Here is a 15,492-nt window from a genome sequence, read left to right as displayed (position 1 = left end):
TCTTTTTTTTTTTACCTCTGTAGTTTAAAAATTTTTAATGTTGACATTAATGCAGGTCTAGTCTTTATAGGTCTATTTGCCAACTTTTAAATGAGACTATATAAAATCCCCAACACTAAGGTTTGACACTCAGTTCCTTCTTTACATCCTAAGTCTTTAGAATTAAACAGAATTATTAGCTGAATAACCAGAAGGAAATACACAGCAAAGGATCACAGGGCAACCCACATCCACAAAGGGGAGAAGATACAAGGAAAAAATTGGTATTTACTGAATTTCAAGTCTTACATCTGGAACTTTATATATGTTAGCTCATTTAAATGCCCTAATGGTCCAATAAAGATGCTGTTACTGTCTGCATGGCTATTTGGAACTTATAATTAAAATTTTAAGTGTGAAAGGGACTGTTCCCTAAGCCTTCTTCATCCTCTGCTTGCCCTGGTTAGTTTCTCTCCATCTAAACCAAAGATGTGCTTACCTGAAATTCCATCATTAGAGTTACCCTTTTAGTTTAAGACACTGTCTCTGTCAGTCTTCTATAGAAGTCTTCACCTGGGTCAGATGAAACACTAAGACCCGCCCAGCCAGGCGTGGCTCAGCAGTTGAGCGTCCCTAGGATCCAGGTGATCAGGGTTCGATTCCCGGTCAGGGCACGTGCCCGGTTGCAGGCTTGATCAATGACTCTCTCATCATTGATGTTTCTATCTCTCTCTCTCCCTCTCCTTTCCTCTCTCTGAAATCAATAAAAGATATTTAAAAAAAACAAAGAACACTAAGACCCAATGTTGTGTCTTAATCTTTTTCTGCCATTCACCTGAGGAGGGCCATGGGAATGAGATCCTCACACGCCTAACACCCAGCCTAGAGGTATGGGGAGGTCCTGCTCAGTCCCTTTTCTGCAACCAGGTATTTGTCAGAGGACAGGACTTTTCTAGATCTCAGTTCCCTCAGCTCATGAAGCCAGGAACATATATGGCTAGGATGTTTGATAAAATTCAAACTGTTTTTCTTTTGATGCAATCAAATTTTTCTTTCTTTTCTTTTTTCAGTCAAATGTAAGGTGAGACAGCTCCAGCGGTTTCTGAATTAGGTGTGGGTGTAATCAGTGGTCCTAAGTGAGTTGTCTCCACATTAAAGAGAACTTAGTACAAATTCTTCTTAAGACACAGAAGTATCTGGAAGTGAGATTATTAAACCTTATATAAACCTGCTAATAAATAGCTCCCACTGAATCTGCTCTACATGGTCAATGCTGGAAATGCGCAGGACCTGGAGAGAAACTCTTTTTCTACATGACGCTATCTTAGTCCACACCTTAATTATTAAACCCTTCGATTCAGGTTGCACAGCCCTCACTGCTTAATTTCTTCTTGCTTGAGTGGTTCCTAAGATGAGAAGTACACCAAGTGCCAGGTGTATATCCTTCTTCCCCATAATTTTGTTTGCTGAAGTCAATCATATCAAAGCCAAATACAAAATCCTTTCAGAAACTTGAATCTCAGAGCTGGCTTTCGCAGGCATGCCATGGTGCTAAGTTTGCTCTAGAGTCTTATACTCATTCATTCTTTCCTTGCCTGGTATGTGCCAGGAGCTGTGCTGGGGATACAACATAGATCTCTTACTGCCCAGGTACTCACATACTAGTTGGCAGAAACAGACATGTAAATATTCAGCGATAATGCAGAAGTCACAAACTGGCACCAATCTATCTGGAGATGTGTTTTGTCTCAGAGTAATTTTTTTTAAAAATGTTTTATTGATTTAAGAGAGAGGAACAGAGATGGAGAGATAGAAACATCAATGATGAGAGAGTTGTCATTGATCGGATGCCTCCCACATGCCCCTGACAAGGGATCGAGCCCACAACCCGGGCATGTGCCCCAACTGGGAACTGAGCAGCGATTTCCAGGATCCTAGGTCAATGTTCAGCCGCTGAGCCACACCTGGCTGGGCTGTTTCAGTAATTTTAACATTTGCTTTAGTAACCAAGATTTCTTAAATTGGGTTTTTACATGAAAATGCAGATTTCTGGCTTTTCTGGAAGAACTGGAAGATCTGATACCACTAAGCCCACACTTATAAACAATTGAGGGGGCTGCATAGCATCTGCCTTCTAACCAAGAACACGCTCTCGGATTCTTCAGTCTATTACCTTCCTCTAAGCCTCTTGACTCCTTTTTTCCCCACCTCCCTCTTTGGGGGTTTGTGTTTGTGAACCTGCAATAAATACTGTGCCTGAAGAATGTACAGGTGGGCACAAACAAGCAATGCACCAAGCCTCCAGAAGACACGATAGGTTCTAGAATGAGGCTCCGCCCTGAAGGAGAGGAAAGGAACCACAGGAGAGGATCTGAAGAGCACATTCCAGGGCTCACGAGGTCCACAGGTCTGAGGTGACAGCATGGTGGGGACTGGAAACAACTGCAGGTAATTACAGCTGGAGAAGTACAGAGAAATGTCTGGGATGGGGAGGATGCGGCTAGAGACATAGCAAAGGCATGACGATCCTTCAAGGATAGTTTAGACTTTATCCTGGGACTAGAAGTGAACCGCTTAAAGGGGTTAAAGCTGAGGGCTCGTGTGATGAGATCTGGGTTTTAGAAAGATTACTCTGACAGCTGTGTGAAGAGTGGGCTGAAGGGGGCAAGATTTGAGAGAAGGAGATTAGGAAGCCAATGCCACACTTTAGGAGAGATGCTGGTGGACTGCGTCAGGATAGAAATAGTAAGTACAATGAGGAGAGGACTGAGTCAAGAAACATTTCAGGAAGTAGAATCTAAAGGACCTGATGGCTATTTTTCTATGAGGGGTGAAGGAGTCCAAAGTGATACAGATTTCTGGCTCTGACTGCTGGACGCAGGGCAGACTGCCGACAAAGAGCAATAGACTCCTATGGTGAGGACCGGAGTGGACAAAAACCTGAGGCCTGGGTTTCGGCCTTGGCTTCAGCACTAACTCAGTCTCTCTGAGCTTGCACTTCATTTGTAAAATGAAGAAGCCACTCCAGTGATCTTTACGCTCCCTCCCTGTCTTTGTAGTATGTCATTATTTCACTTCAGGGAGAAAGTGTGGAACCAGATGCAGAAATATCAAGATTCTCATATTTCACAGAACCCAAGAATTCAGGGTAAAAGGAATTTAAAAGGTTGAGCCCAACCTTTCATATACATTCCTATGCAACAAACTTGTCAGAAGCTTGTTCAACCTCTGCTTGAACACATACAGCACGGAGAATTCCTTATCTCTTGGTGCAGCTCATTCAACTCTCACAGTTTTAAAACACTTATCCTGATACTAAGCCAAAATCTGCCCTAAGATAGCTCCACCTTTGGTGGAAAAAGTACTATATTTTGTGTTTCAACTAAAATCAAGTCCTGGCTTTGCTACTTTAGAGAAAGACATTACCTCAAAGCCTCAGTTTCTCCACCTATAAAAGGATTTTTATATAACCTGGGAGGATTTTTATAAAAGGAGTACTAGATCTGAAAAGGATCCAACATATTCTTCCCTTAGAAGGTTTTCTGGAGCTACGGCATAAGGGGCTCAGTTGGCAGCCATAGGTCTTAATGTTGCTGTCCATGCTCCAATCCACAATCATAATTAGTTGCTTATGTCAGGGCCATGGTATTACTCAGCCTGGCTTCAAGCTTCATTTTATCTCCAAGGAGGGCACTCTTTTCAGGGCATCTTTTGTCAAACAAAAACTGATAGCACATCCTTGAGATGTACAAAATAGGCAAACACACTAGAAAGCAAGCTCCCTGGAGATTATCTTTCTTCCCTCAGTCCTTTTATAATGGTTATAACCTTCTAGAGCCAGACTGCCTGCGTTCAAATCCCAGCTCTGTCATTTACTAGTTGTGTGACATCAGCCAAGTTACTTAATTCTCTGAACTTCAACTGCCTTTATCAAATGAAGGTAACAGCACCTACTTCATAGGGCCGTTGTGAGGGTTAAATGACTTAACTCATTTAAAGGGCTTACAACACTGTGGGCACACATTAAAGGGCATTAAACCAGCCCTGGCCAGTGTGACTCGGTTGGAGCACTGTCCAATGCACCAAAAGGTTGCAGGTTCAGTTCCAGTCAGAGCACATGCCCAGGTTGTGGGTTCAATCCCTTGTCAGGGTGCATATGGGAGGCAACCAATTGATGTTTCTCTCTCTCTCTCAAATCAATTATTTAAAAAAATTTAAATAAATAATGAAGTTCATTAAACCAGAAGTCAAACATGGCTGAATTCAAATTCTAGCTCTACCTCTGAGTAACTGCATGATCTTGCCATTATTTTAGTAAGAGAAGATACCTGGCTGTGGTGAGGATTATATGACCGGTAAGGAATATAGCCCTTACCAGTTAGCATCTCTGGAGGACTTACTATACTTACACCCAACTGTACTTTTACTCACATGCAGCTCCAGCACTGGAGTCAGCAGAGACGCAGTGGGAAGTGGCTTTATTTCTCACACTGGGTTCTGCTTTCCCATAATCCTGGTTTCTCTTCTAAAATACAGCCCTTTTATTTTGGGTCTAAGGATAAGACAAGATCAAGAATCTCCCTCAGGGATGAAAATGATTCATTGTTCAGCTATTCATTCAGTCCTTGGCCTAGCTATTGCCTGAGTTATGAAGGAGCCTCGAAGCCAGATAATGATGCCTAAGGACATTCAGGAACTGTCTATGGTGAAGAAGTACAGCTGTGAAAGCTGCTTTGGAGTTGCCCCGGCAAACAGACTATTGCTTTAAGAAAAAAGATTATGACTCTAATAACTGGTTCTTCAGAGGTGGCTGGAAAATTGGATCTTTGTTTCACACCTGAGGAATGGAAGCTTATGGAAAAAATATTGAACCTATCCCACACAAATTCCTTTAAGGTCCAGCTTGTTTTCTCAACTTTATTACAGGGAGGAACTCAGGGGGAGGGCATGTACTTGAAGGTTTTTGTTTTCTTAATGCAAAATAATTTATCTTGTGTTTGATATCAGATGAGACTGTAAGGGTCACTTGTTTCTTCTTACGCTTATACACCATTTCCAGATGAAGTCCTCTTGGCTTCTGGTTCACTCTGATACCTAAGAAGGGCCCTCAAGGACATGGCTATAAAGACTGCTTGTGACTCAGCGCCTTGCGGGTTTGGGCATTATGTAAACTTTTACAGACTTGCTGAAGGGGATGGTGCCCTCGATGCTGGTTTCCGCCTGGGCTGATATCTCTCCCCCCTCGATCCAGGGGGATTTTGGAATGCGTGAGTTGGAGTTGTAGGCCAGTAGCAGCCTCACTTCCACCTGGCATGGTTCTAGAATAAAAGACAAAAGAAATCTTCTATGACTGGGCATTGCTAGGAACTGGGGTGAAATGTCATGTAAAATCAACATCAAAGATGGAAGTAGTAGGGTTTCAAGAACATTTCTTCATCTGTCCACATCCCTCCCTCCCCTCCACCAAACAAAAACACTGCCAGCCTGCACCCTGTGAGGCTGATCCTAAGCCTGCTTCTCTGCCATCACCTTCTCTTTGGGTCTCTGTGGGATCCCTGCAGCTCAGAACCATGGCTGCTGAGAATCAGAGAGCAAACTAAAGCCTCAAGACAGAGGTCCACAAGGTACACAGATGTGGCCAATTCTCATGCCCAGATAATCATGCTCTTCCTGTGCAGTTGATCTCAGGCCTCAGGGCTGCATGCACCGCAGATTCTACTGTCTTAGTGGAGAAGCCTTTGATTAGGAAATGATTCTGACAAATAATTCTCCCCACTGAAAAGGAACATGTTTTAGGAACCTAAAATCATGTCATTAAAGCTTCTGTTCTTTTATGATGTGACATTCTGGTGTCTGCAGGTGGTAGGCCCCAGTGAAAGTAAGACCTCCCTCAAGTTGCGGACAATTTGGTTGAGGAGACGGAGACAGTTGCACAGAGCACAGTATATGCTCCAATCGTCTGTAAGAAGTGCTGAGGAGGGAGCCCAAGACTGCTCTGTGCTAAGCACGTAACCCCAAGAATTCTTACCCTGCCACACCATGAAAGAAACTGTCACAATCCCAAAAAAGTTCCAAGGCTCTGAGGTTCTAAGTGACTGCCCAAATCCACAACAGTGACAATTTGGGCCCAGTACACAAACTGAAGCAATTAATGTTTCTATTAACCATGTGGCTTCAATAAAGAAGGGGGAGAGGATTTCAGAAAAATCTAAGGGCAAGAGCAAAGGCTGGGAACAGCATGGCCTTGGGATGTCTTCCTTAATTTTGTGTGTGGAGCAAAAAATGCAAGTGTTAAAGATGAGCCCAAGGCTAAGAAGTTCATTTGGCAGGAATGAGGGCTGAATGGATCTAAATGAACAGGGCAGAGGTCCCAAGACTTCTCAATGTCTCTCCAGACCTCTTCCTAACTTCTCCCTAGAGATGAAAGCAGAGACTGAACTGCCTTCCTCCAGCAAGGGAAAGGCTTGCAGGCAGCCAGAGCAACCTCCCCAACCCCAGAGAGCAGCCTGAGCATCACCACTGACCAGAGTTCCTGTGGTGTGGACACGCCCACATAATATGGGGCCTTGTAACAGCCTTGAGTGTAACTAATAAAACCAGCATTGCCCTCGGGTACCAGACTCCAGTATCAGCTCCCCACTATGTTTTCCTCTTTTATCCTACATGGCTGCTGCCAACCCCTGACCAGAACCCAGCACTGGCTCACAGCACTTTCAGGAGCCAAACCCTGGTAAGGTCAGAGGACACAACCCCACCTGGTCATTATGCCTTCCCTTACCAGCATGTGGTAAGATTGGCAATTCCAGTCACTGCCATCAGGAGAAGGGGGAAAGGAGAGAAAACAAGAGGGAGGAGAGTGGAAAAGACAAAAGATCATCTGGGACAAATCACTGCCACCTACTTATATTCTGGAATATAAGTAGGTGTAATTCTTATGAGGTGTAATTCTTACTCCCATCTTATAGATAAGGAAAATAAGGCAGAGAGGTAAAAGAACTTTCTCAGGATCACACAGCAAGGGAGGCAGAATTTAGAACCTGGTCTATGTGACTCAAAGCTTCTAACCTGGCAGCATCCTGCCTCCTAGAGGCGCTGCTGAGGGACTGGACAGAGGAGCTCCCTACTAACACCAGGCCCCATCTCCTGGATTAGGAGAAAGGGGCATAGGCACATTCAGAATGTTTCATCTTAGTGTCTCAGGTCAGGAGCACGGTATAGTGCAAAAATAAGGGATTTGGCAGTTAGGAAATGTGAGTGCCAGCTTCAGCACCACCATGGACCAACTACGTGGGCCTCCATTTATGCACCCATAAAACAAAGAATAGAATACTAATTCCCCCCAGAAAGTTGGTCTAAGGATTAAATGAATTCCACCTGCACGTTTAAAATCCTATACTCAATTTTCATTACTTGTTGAGCACCTACTATATGTCAGGTTTTAGGGACATAGGATATAGAGGTATTGGGGATGCAGAAGTAAAAACGAGCTCTAGAGGAAACTATATTCTAACTGGAGAGAAAGGCAGTAAACAAATGAGAAAACACCTGACATCAGTAATTGCTACACAGAGAATTATAAAAGAGATACAGAATAGTGATTGGGTAGCAACCTCTCAGAGGAGGCAGGTGATCCTAGATGAATTATAATTCTTCAGGCTCAAGATAGCCTGAATTATAGCCCTGGTTCAAACAATGACTTGCTGTGTGACCAGGGGTAGGTGAGGAGGCCCCCCAGGACCTTTCAAGCTCTTTTGAGCTCTAGCATGCTGTGATATGCTTGAGCCTTGGCCTTTCCATGAAATGCTGTCCCATAGCCTTTTCTCCACATCTAGCATCTGTTCATCAGAAGAGATTAGAATATGGAATTCTACCTTCCTGTGGGGCTGGAGGTTTGGCAAATAGAAACATTCCAGGCAGCAAGGTTACGGGATGAGGGATACTCAGGGAGTCAGATCCTGGGTAAAAGCATTACTGGATGCTCCCTCAGGACTAGTGCCAGGCCCAGAGTCACCAGTCCCCCGAGAAGACTGCCCTGACATTCAATTGTACTTCTTTTTTGTTGAAAACTTTATAAAGTCTATAACTAATACCTATAAACTAATACCCCTGATAGAGGGAAACCATTAATAATGGCATTCAATAGTTATTCATGAATTTTAAAACACCATGAAAGAAAATTCCAGAAAGCATCTACCTATTTCTAAAATAAACCAAATTTGGTGGCATGAACACTTTCTTCAGTAACAGCCATGCTTCTGAACCATCTTGACATTTTAGGTTCTGTCGACCTGAGTTCCTTTTCAAGGTTCCAAAGCAGTGTTACGCTTTGGAATGTCTTTGCACTTTTGTTCTCCCATCTTATTCTTATGAATTAAAATATATATATACTTATGCAACCTCCCTGTCTTTTCACAAATAATCAAGACTCGACTCAGCCACTATAAGGGAGGATAAGCCTGACTAGATCAAATCATCTTGCTTTGTGTTACCCCACAAACGAGCCCATGTCAGAGGGAACGACAGTTGTCATTTTACTTGTTTTGGGGGAATGAACTTAATTGTTCATATGCAAAAACAGAATGATTTTAAATTTCTGGTAAGAAATATAAAACTGTTTGATTTCCAGACAGAGCAATGCCCAGAACTAACTAGTAGACTGGGAATTATCACCTTCATCTGACAGGTGAGGAAACAGATTCAGAAGGGAGAGTGGCTTGTCCAAGGTTACACAGCAAGTCAGTGGCAGAGTTAGGACAGGAATATAAGTGTTCTGGCATCCAGCCCCAGGGCTCTTTCCCTGAGGCTCTACTCTACTGTAACCCGTGTATCCTCTGACAAAATCCTGTGCCTCTTGCAATCAAAGCAATGCGGCAAATTAGTCTAAATGTACCCAGTTTGAGATTTAAGCTCCCTAAGAAATCAAGTACAACCCTCAGCAGGCCTGATTCAACCATGCAGAAAACCAAATGCCTAAGGGTGGGTGTGATCCCCAGGTGCATATTTTCCTGCCACCCTGACCCACTGACTCCTTACCTGTCCAGGCAGTGTGGGAGAGATACACCTGAGTGATGAGCCGGTGCCGCCCTGGGCCAGGATTCCGGAAGTCTGCAGGCTTGGGGTGGATCATCTGAGCCTGGCCATCTGGATATAAGACCTAAGAGGTGACAGAAATGGGAAAAAGAGGCTGAAAGAGCCATGAGCTTTCAACAAAATTGCTGGTGACATCTGTTGTGAACCCCATAACAAAAGGAAAAGAAAGACGACAATAGCCTTCACAAAAGACTGCTCCTTGTGGGGAGGGCCACACTGCTGACATCTTTAGAGACCCTGCCCCAGCACAAAGCAGTGCTTGGTAAACGTTTCCTGAATCCATAGTGAACAAGTAAACGGAATAAAGAATCTCTGTTAAGTACAAAGAGGTAAAATATTAATCCTGACATGAAAAGCCTTCCCAGGCACCACCAGGATGACTCTCTTCCTCCTGGCTCTGAATCATATTGTCGCCCAGCATTACCACCACCCACCCAGTGTTAAGTAAATTTGTAACTGTATTCGCTCCACTAGATTGCAAGCAGTTAGGAAGCTGTTTATCTGTCTCTTTCTACAGAGAGTGCTCAATGACAGTGCTCAAATCACTGACCAGTTCTTCAAATCTCACAAACTGCCAGAGTTCTTTCCTCAGCATCTCAGGAGGCCTGACACTGCACAGTGTACAAAGGACCTAAATGAACAAATGAAGCTTATCCTGGAACCACACAGGACCTGCACTATGTAAATATACTGATAAGGGCAAAGTAGGGAACTGAATGGGTCTTTCAATTTGAAACTCTGAGAGGCATGTCTCAGCGCCCCTGCCTCATAAGCTCACTTCATCTCTCCTCAAATCTCAGCCTCCCCCCAATTCTACCCTTCTTTTTTAAAGCTGCTACTTACTACTCTATCTCCAGGCCCCAAATCTACTAGAGAAGAAAGATGCAAGTATCCCACCTTCTTGATCCTTGTTATCTTTAAGGACAATACTTGGGCTTTAGTTTTTTAAGGAGGGATAGGGGAGGGCTAAAACAGTAATAAACATGGGAAAGAAAATGATAAAGGCAGCAGAATCTCCCAGAGTTCTCAGCAAAACTGCCCTTGGTGAAAGGCTCTGACCCCTCTGTGAAATGGTCACTGGAGCCTTCGTTCATTCCTCACAGATCCAAGAAATATGTGGCCCAAGTAGGACAGTATGAATTATATTCTGAATTTCAGAAACAAACAAAAAAAAATCGCACCTCCTCTATCAGGTATAATCTAGTAGACCTGAATTGGGCTTACAAAAGTGTGATTGAATGGAGTTCCTGTACATTCTGCTTCAAAGAGCTGATATATGTTATTTTAACAGGGAATGTAATCTTGATGTAATCTCAGTGTTCACTGCAACATCCCTAGCACCTAAAGCACTGTCCAGAACAGGAGTGTTCAGGCCCGGTGGCTGGATTGGACAGCACTTTGCAATCAACAGAGCTGCCTCATGACCAGTGAGTTTCCCATCTCCCTGACTGCAGAGGCACCCAAATAGTATGGCCACACATGTAATGGAGCTGCTCTGGAGGGGTTTCCAGTAGAGTCCAACTGATGACCCTTAAATAATCTTCCTACAATCTCATTTATGCTTAGTTGGTCAGTGAAGTTTTTTTCAGGAACAGTGTGAAGCAATGTTTCTCACCCACTGTACATTAGAATCACCTGTGAGCTAAAACACAAACAAAACCTGGTACCCATGGATCCTACTGTTAGTATTCTGATTTAACTGGGATAAGCTGAGGCCTGTATGTCAGCACTTTGTAATGCTTTCTGAGTAATTCTAAAGTGCAGCTAGGGGGTCTTGGCCAGATAGCTTAGTTGGTTAGAGCATTGTCCCAATATGCCAAGGCTGTGGGTTCAATCCCTGGTCAGGGCACACACAAGAATTAACCAACGACTGCATAAGTAAGTGGAACAAATAGACATTTCTCTCTCGTCTTTCCTCTCTCTCTCTCAAATCAATAAATAAAAAATAAAAATAACTTTAAAGTACAGCTACTAGGGTGAAAAACCACTAAGGGGGGGGGGGGCGTGAGGGGGGAGGCCCATAAAACAAAAAACCAGCTGCAGCACAATTTCACAGCCAGCTCAGAATCAGTTCTCTGAAGGTCTCAAGGTTTCCTGCTGGGAAGCCAGAAGGTTATTTCTTCTGCTGTCACCAGACAAATATTACCATCTTCAAGGCCTGATTCATCCTGGTCTCTTCCAAGAAGCCTCCCCCGCCTGCTCCAGGCTCTTTCTGCCTTCTGATTAGACCTGCTGCCAGCGCTTACCCCTCCTGCCCGCAAGCCCTCCTTCCGTCCTTTCAGACCCCACCGGGCACCAGCATCTCCAGAAAGGTGTTTTTCCCTCAGCCTCCACCACATTCTCCAAATTACATGCCTCTCCAGAGTATTTTCAAAAGTATTTTTTAAAAGTATATTGCAGGTCCAGCCAGGCGTGGCTCAGTGGCTGAGCATCGACCTAGGATCCAGGCAATCAGTGTTCGATTCCCGGTCAGGGCGCATGCCCGGGTTGCGGGCTTGATCAATGACTCTCTCATCATTGACGTTTCTCTCTCTCTCTCTCCCTCTCCTTTCCTCTCTCTGAAATCAATAAAGATATATATATTTTAAAAAGTATATTGCAGCCCAGCTGGTGTGGCTCAGCAGTTGAGCACCAACCTATGATCCAAAATATCAGGGTTCGATTCCCAGTCAGGCCACATGCTGGGTTTCGGGTTCAATCCCCGTAGGGGGCGTGCAGGAGGCAGCTGATCAATGGCTCATCACTGATATTTCTCTCTCTCTCTCCCCCTTCTTCTTTCTGCAATCAATAAAGACATATATTTTTTAAAAAAGTATACTGCACATTTTTTATACTAGTCAAAAATTGGAAATAACTTTGTGGGGGGAAGTAAGTTTCTTTCTATACTTCTAGATTCTTGGCTAGAATCATTTGTCTGTCTCTCCTTGAAACTGAGCATCCTGAGGGCAGGAGTTCTGACATAATTAGCTTTGCAACACTAGCACTTTGCATGTGTTGCAAATAAACACTGTTGCATGGATAGAAGGAAGAATGAATGGATGGTTAAATGGGTAGTGCTCTTTGCAGACTGTCTAAACGGGTAAGTAGCTCTACTATCTCTCTCATGTCTCTAATGCATCTATCTCTAACTAGGAAAAAAATACGCCCTAGTGACTGCTTTTCCCCCACATATAAATTTTGTCCACCAAGCTGACCTACCCACAGCCTGAAAAGGACTTGTTTGTTGCAGCTTGCTTGAAGCCCTGAAAAGACCAACTCTTAATCTCACATAGAAAAAACAGAAAGGGCACTGTCATTTCATGAACCCTTAGTGGGTAGCAGGGGCTTTGTATACATCATCTCATTTCAATGTCAACTATTCCTATTTGTTAGCTGTAGAATCTGAGGTTCAGGGTTTAAGGTAACTTGCACCAGACCACACTTAGAAGTAATGTTGGAGTTCAAGCCCAGCTCTTTTCCAAAAAGACTCATCTCTTCTCCTCCCCCAGTTTCCATCCCTCAGGTAGAGATAAAAAGGGTGCTAAAGTTAAATGCTTCAACCCAAAGTCAGTACAGAAGCTCTGTGGGGACCAAACACTGACAGACCTGGACCTTCACAGTGCTCTGAGGATCTTGCACATGTTCCAGGGTTGCGTCAACATCCAGGGCCACCACCAACCCAGATGTAAACCGCAAAGGGTTGTCTGACTCGCCCGCTGGCTCAATGATAGTGGCTGAGGCTTTGTGGATCTGTAAACAAGAAGAAAATATGATGATTCTAAAGCCAGGTCATCCCTGGGTAACAAAACGTGATCCTTGCCTGTCTCCTTATCTAACAGATAGGCATGTGGGAGCCAATCAGAAGGCCCTAGTCCAGCTGCTCCAAAGATGAAAGATCATCAAGGTGAGCAGCTCTGCCTGTCTGGCCAGACTTCGCCTGAAGGGCTATGATACAGACCCTGACCTGCTCTGGAAGGGGGAGGTGCAGGAAGGTACTCTGCCGGAGCATGGTCTGTAGAATTTTCACCACTTCTGCAGGTTTGGATGTCATGAGTCGGGGCATAAGGTCAAGAAGTTTGTCCACAAAGCTGTCCTGCAGGTGGGGCAAATCAGCGATGAAACACCTGGAGGACAAACAGAAGCAAATGACTATGCATTCACTTGCCACAGGCTGAGCTCCAAACATCTGCCAAGCACCAAGGCAGAAAAAGTAATGAACTGGAGGAGCTCATGGTTCCCAACTGAGACAGCCAGCTAATTATGTTCTATTGACATGGTCATCATAACAACCTCATTTACTGAATACCCATTATGTGCCAGGTATACTCCTAAGTATTTTACATTATTTTATTTAACATTCCCAGCAATCCTCTGCACTGTTAGAACTACTTTTTGATATTATTGATTCATTAATTACTTTAACAAATATGTCTTTAAGATTTACCAAGTGCCAAGTACTATTTTAGACATAACAGTGAACAAAAGGGAAGAAAATACCTGTCTTAATGGGGTTTATATTCAAGCCATAGGAACACTCAGACTCAGAGGGGATGATGTTTCATTGAGGCTTTAAAAAGTTACATAACTGCCCGGCCGGGCGTGGCTCAGCAGTTGAGCATCGACCTAGGATCCAGGCGATCAGGGTTCGATTCCCGGTCAGGGCACATGCCCGGGTTGCGGGCTTGATCCCGTTGGGGGCGTGCAGGAGGCAGCCAATCAATGACTCTCTCATCATTGATGTTTCAATCTCTCTCTCTCCCTTTCCTTTCCTCTCTCTGAAATCAATAAAGATATATATTTTTAAAAAAATAAAAATAAAAAGTTAAGTAACTTATTCCCAGCTCTGACTGATTCCACAGCACTTCTACCTTGTGGAAGGGCTAGTCAAAAAATATTTCACTGCGGTGGTGACATCCGTATAAGGTATCACAGGCTAAATTAAGGAAAAAAATGCAGCCCAGCTGGGTGTGGCTCAGTGGTTGAGCGTTGACCCAGGAATGAAGCGGTCATGGTTCGATTCCCGGTGAGGGCACATGCCTGGGTTCCAGGCTTGATCCCTGGTGGGGGGCATGCAGGAGGTAGCCAATCGATGATGCTTCTCTCTCACTGATGTTTCTCTCTACCCTTTTCCCTTCCTCTCTCTCTAAAAATGAATAAAAACATTTAAAAAAAAAGAAAGAAAAAATGTGCAAATGAAACACTTTGGCAATTCAGAGCTGTCACCTTTCTAAAAATCTCTTCAACCCCACTGGGCAAAAACACTACCTTAGACAATCTAAAACCAAAAGGCATGAACTTAGTTCACATTTGAAGGTAGGATCTTAACAGAGCCAAGCTAGACTATTTATTTGCTACAGAACAGCACCTACTGGTGAAGAGTGGTATTGCAACCCAGCCCTAGAGGACGCTATCGTCATCCAAACGAAAAAAGAATTGAGTTTAGTCATGTAAACCTCAGGTTTGGTATAATCCATGGTGGTAGGGACAAAGGATGGCAGAATGAATATCAGACTAAATGAAGTGCTTTCAAATCCTATAAATGCCTCCCCACTGGTATATTGCCTGTACACCACAGGTGTGGTCACTATCTAGAGTCCCACTTCTTCACCAGGCCTTCCACTCATCTACTGCATCTGTTTTAACTAATTTGTATCATATAGAACTCTGAGAAAACTATTCTACAAAATAAAAGTTGTTTTTATTTTGGAACAATTTAAAAAATATATATTTTTATTGATTTTCAGAGAGAGGAAGGGAGGGGGGAGATAGAAACATCAATGATGAGAGTCATTGATCGGCTGCCTCTTGCATGCCCCCTGCTGGGGAATCAAGCCCCAAACCCAGGCATATGCCCTGACCAGAATCAAACAGCCATTTCCTAGATCATATGCTGATGCTCAACCGCTGAGCCATGCCGGACGGGCAGGAACAATTTTTTTTGTAGATTATAGAGAAATATGCAAGTTGAAAAACAGTTTAAGAACAGACAAGTTGTGACTTTTCAACAAGAGTTGGTGAGTTTTCCCACATAATACTTGATTTTTACCGTCTAGCTGAGTGCTGAATCCAAATGATTCAGGTGTTTTTATTATTCTGTTGTTGCAGGTTTAGGTTTGAAGCTAAGGTTAAAGAGGTTTATACACTACTAAAGAAAATGCACTAATTAGGACACACTAGAAGAGTGATGAAATACTTACCTCTGAAAAAAATCCACTTCCTGTAAAAATTTTTCACACATTCCAAATAAGGGATCAACTCTGTAGACAAGAAAAAAAGTTATCTGCTTGTGAAAATGTGTGAACTGAGGAGTGAGGACCTAAGTCCCAGAACTGAGCCTACATGAAAGGAGAATGAGAATATTACACTATAAAAATTATCTCTAAGAGGAATATAGGACTACTAATGGACCTAGGGGGAAATATATGCCAGGATCCCAAGACTGGA

The 15,492-nt window shown here is 43.6% G+C and overlaps 1 protein-coding gene across 3 annotated transcripts in view; it reads right to left on the bottom strand.

The window, feature by feature from the left end:
* Window positions 1-727: 727 nt before the first annotated feature.
* Window positions 728-15,492, bottom strand: part of INTS4 (integrator complex subunit 4) — a 71,794-nt gene continuing 57,029 nt past the window's right edge. For 2 of the 3 annotated variants that reach the window (XM_016196346.2, XM_016196347.2), the window contains 5 exons: window positions 15,246-15,305; window positions 13,013-13,172; window positions 12,655-12,798; window positions 9,013-9,133; window positions 728-5,297 (listed from right to left, as the gene is read on the bottom strand). In XM_016196346.2, coding sequence (XP_016051832.1) covers window positions 5,119-5,297; window positions 9,013-9,133; window positions 12,655-12,798; window positions 13,013-13,172; window positions 15,246-15,305 — 664 coding nt within the window. In that variant the 3' untranslated portion in view covers window positions 728-5,118. The remainder of the gene's footprint in view (window positions 5,298-9,012; window positions 9,134-12,654; window positions 12,799-13,012; window positions 13,173-15,245; window positions 15,306-15,492) is intronic. The other variant, XM_016196348.2, reaches the window with a different exon arrangement.

This window comes from Miniopterus natalensis, chromosome 11, assembly GCF_054644295.1.
Source record: "Miniopterus natalensis isolate mMinNat1 chromosome 11, mMinNat1.hap1, whole genome shotgun sequence".
In the NCBI taxonomy this organism is placed as follows: domain Eukaryota; kingdom Metazoa; phylum Chordata; class Mammalia; order Chiroptera; family Miniopteridae; genus Miniopterus; species Miniopterus natalensis.
The sequence above is the reverse complement of the archived record's forward strand: the minus strand, read 5'-3'. Positions and strand labels throughout refer to the sequence as shown.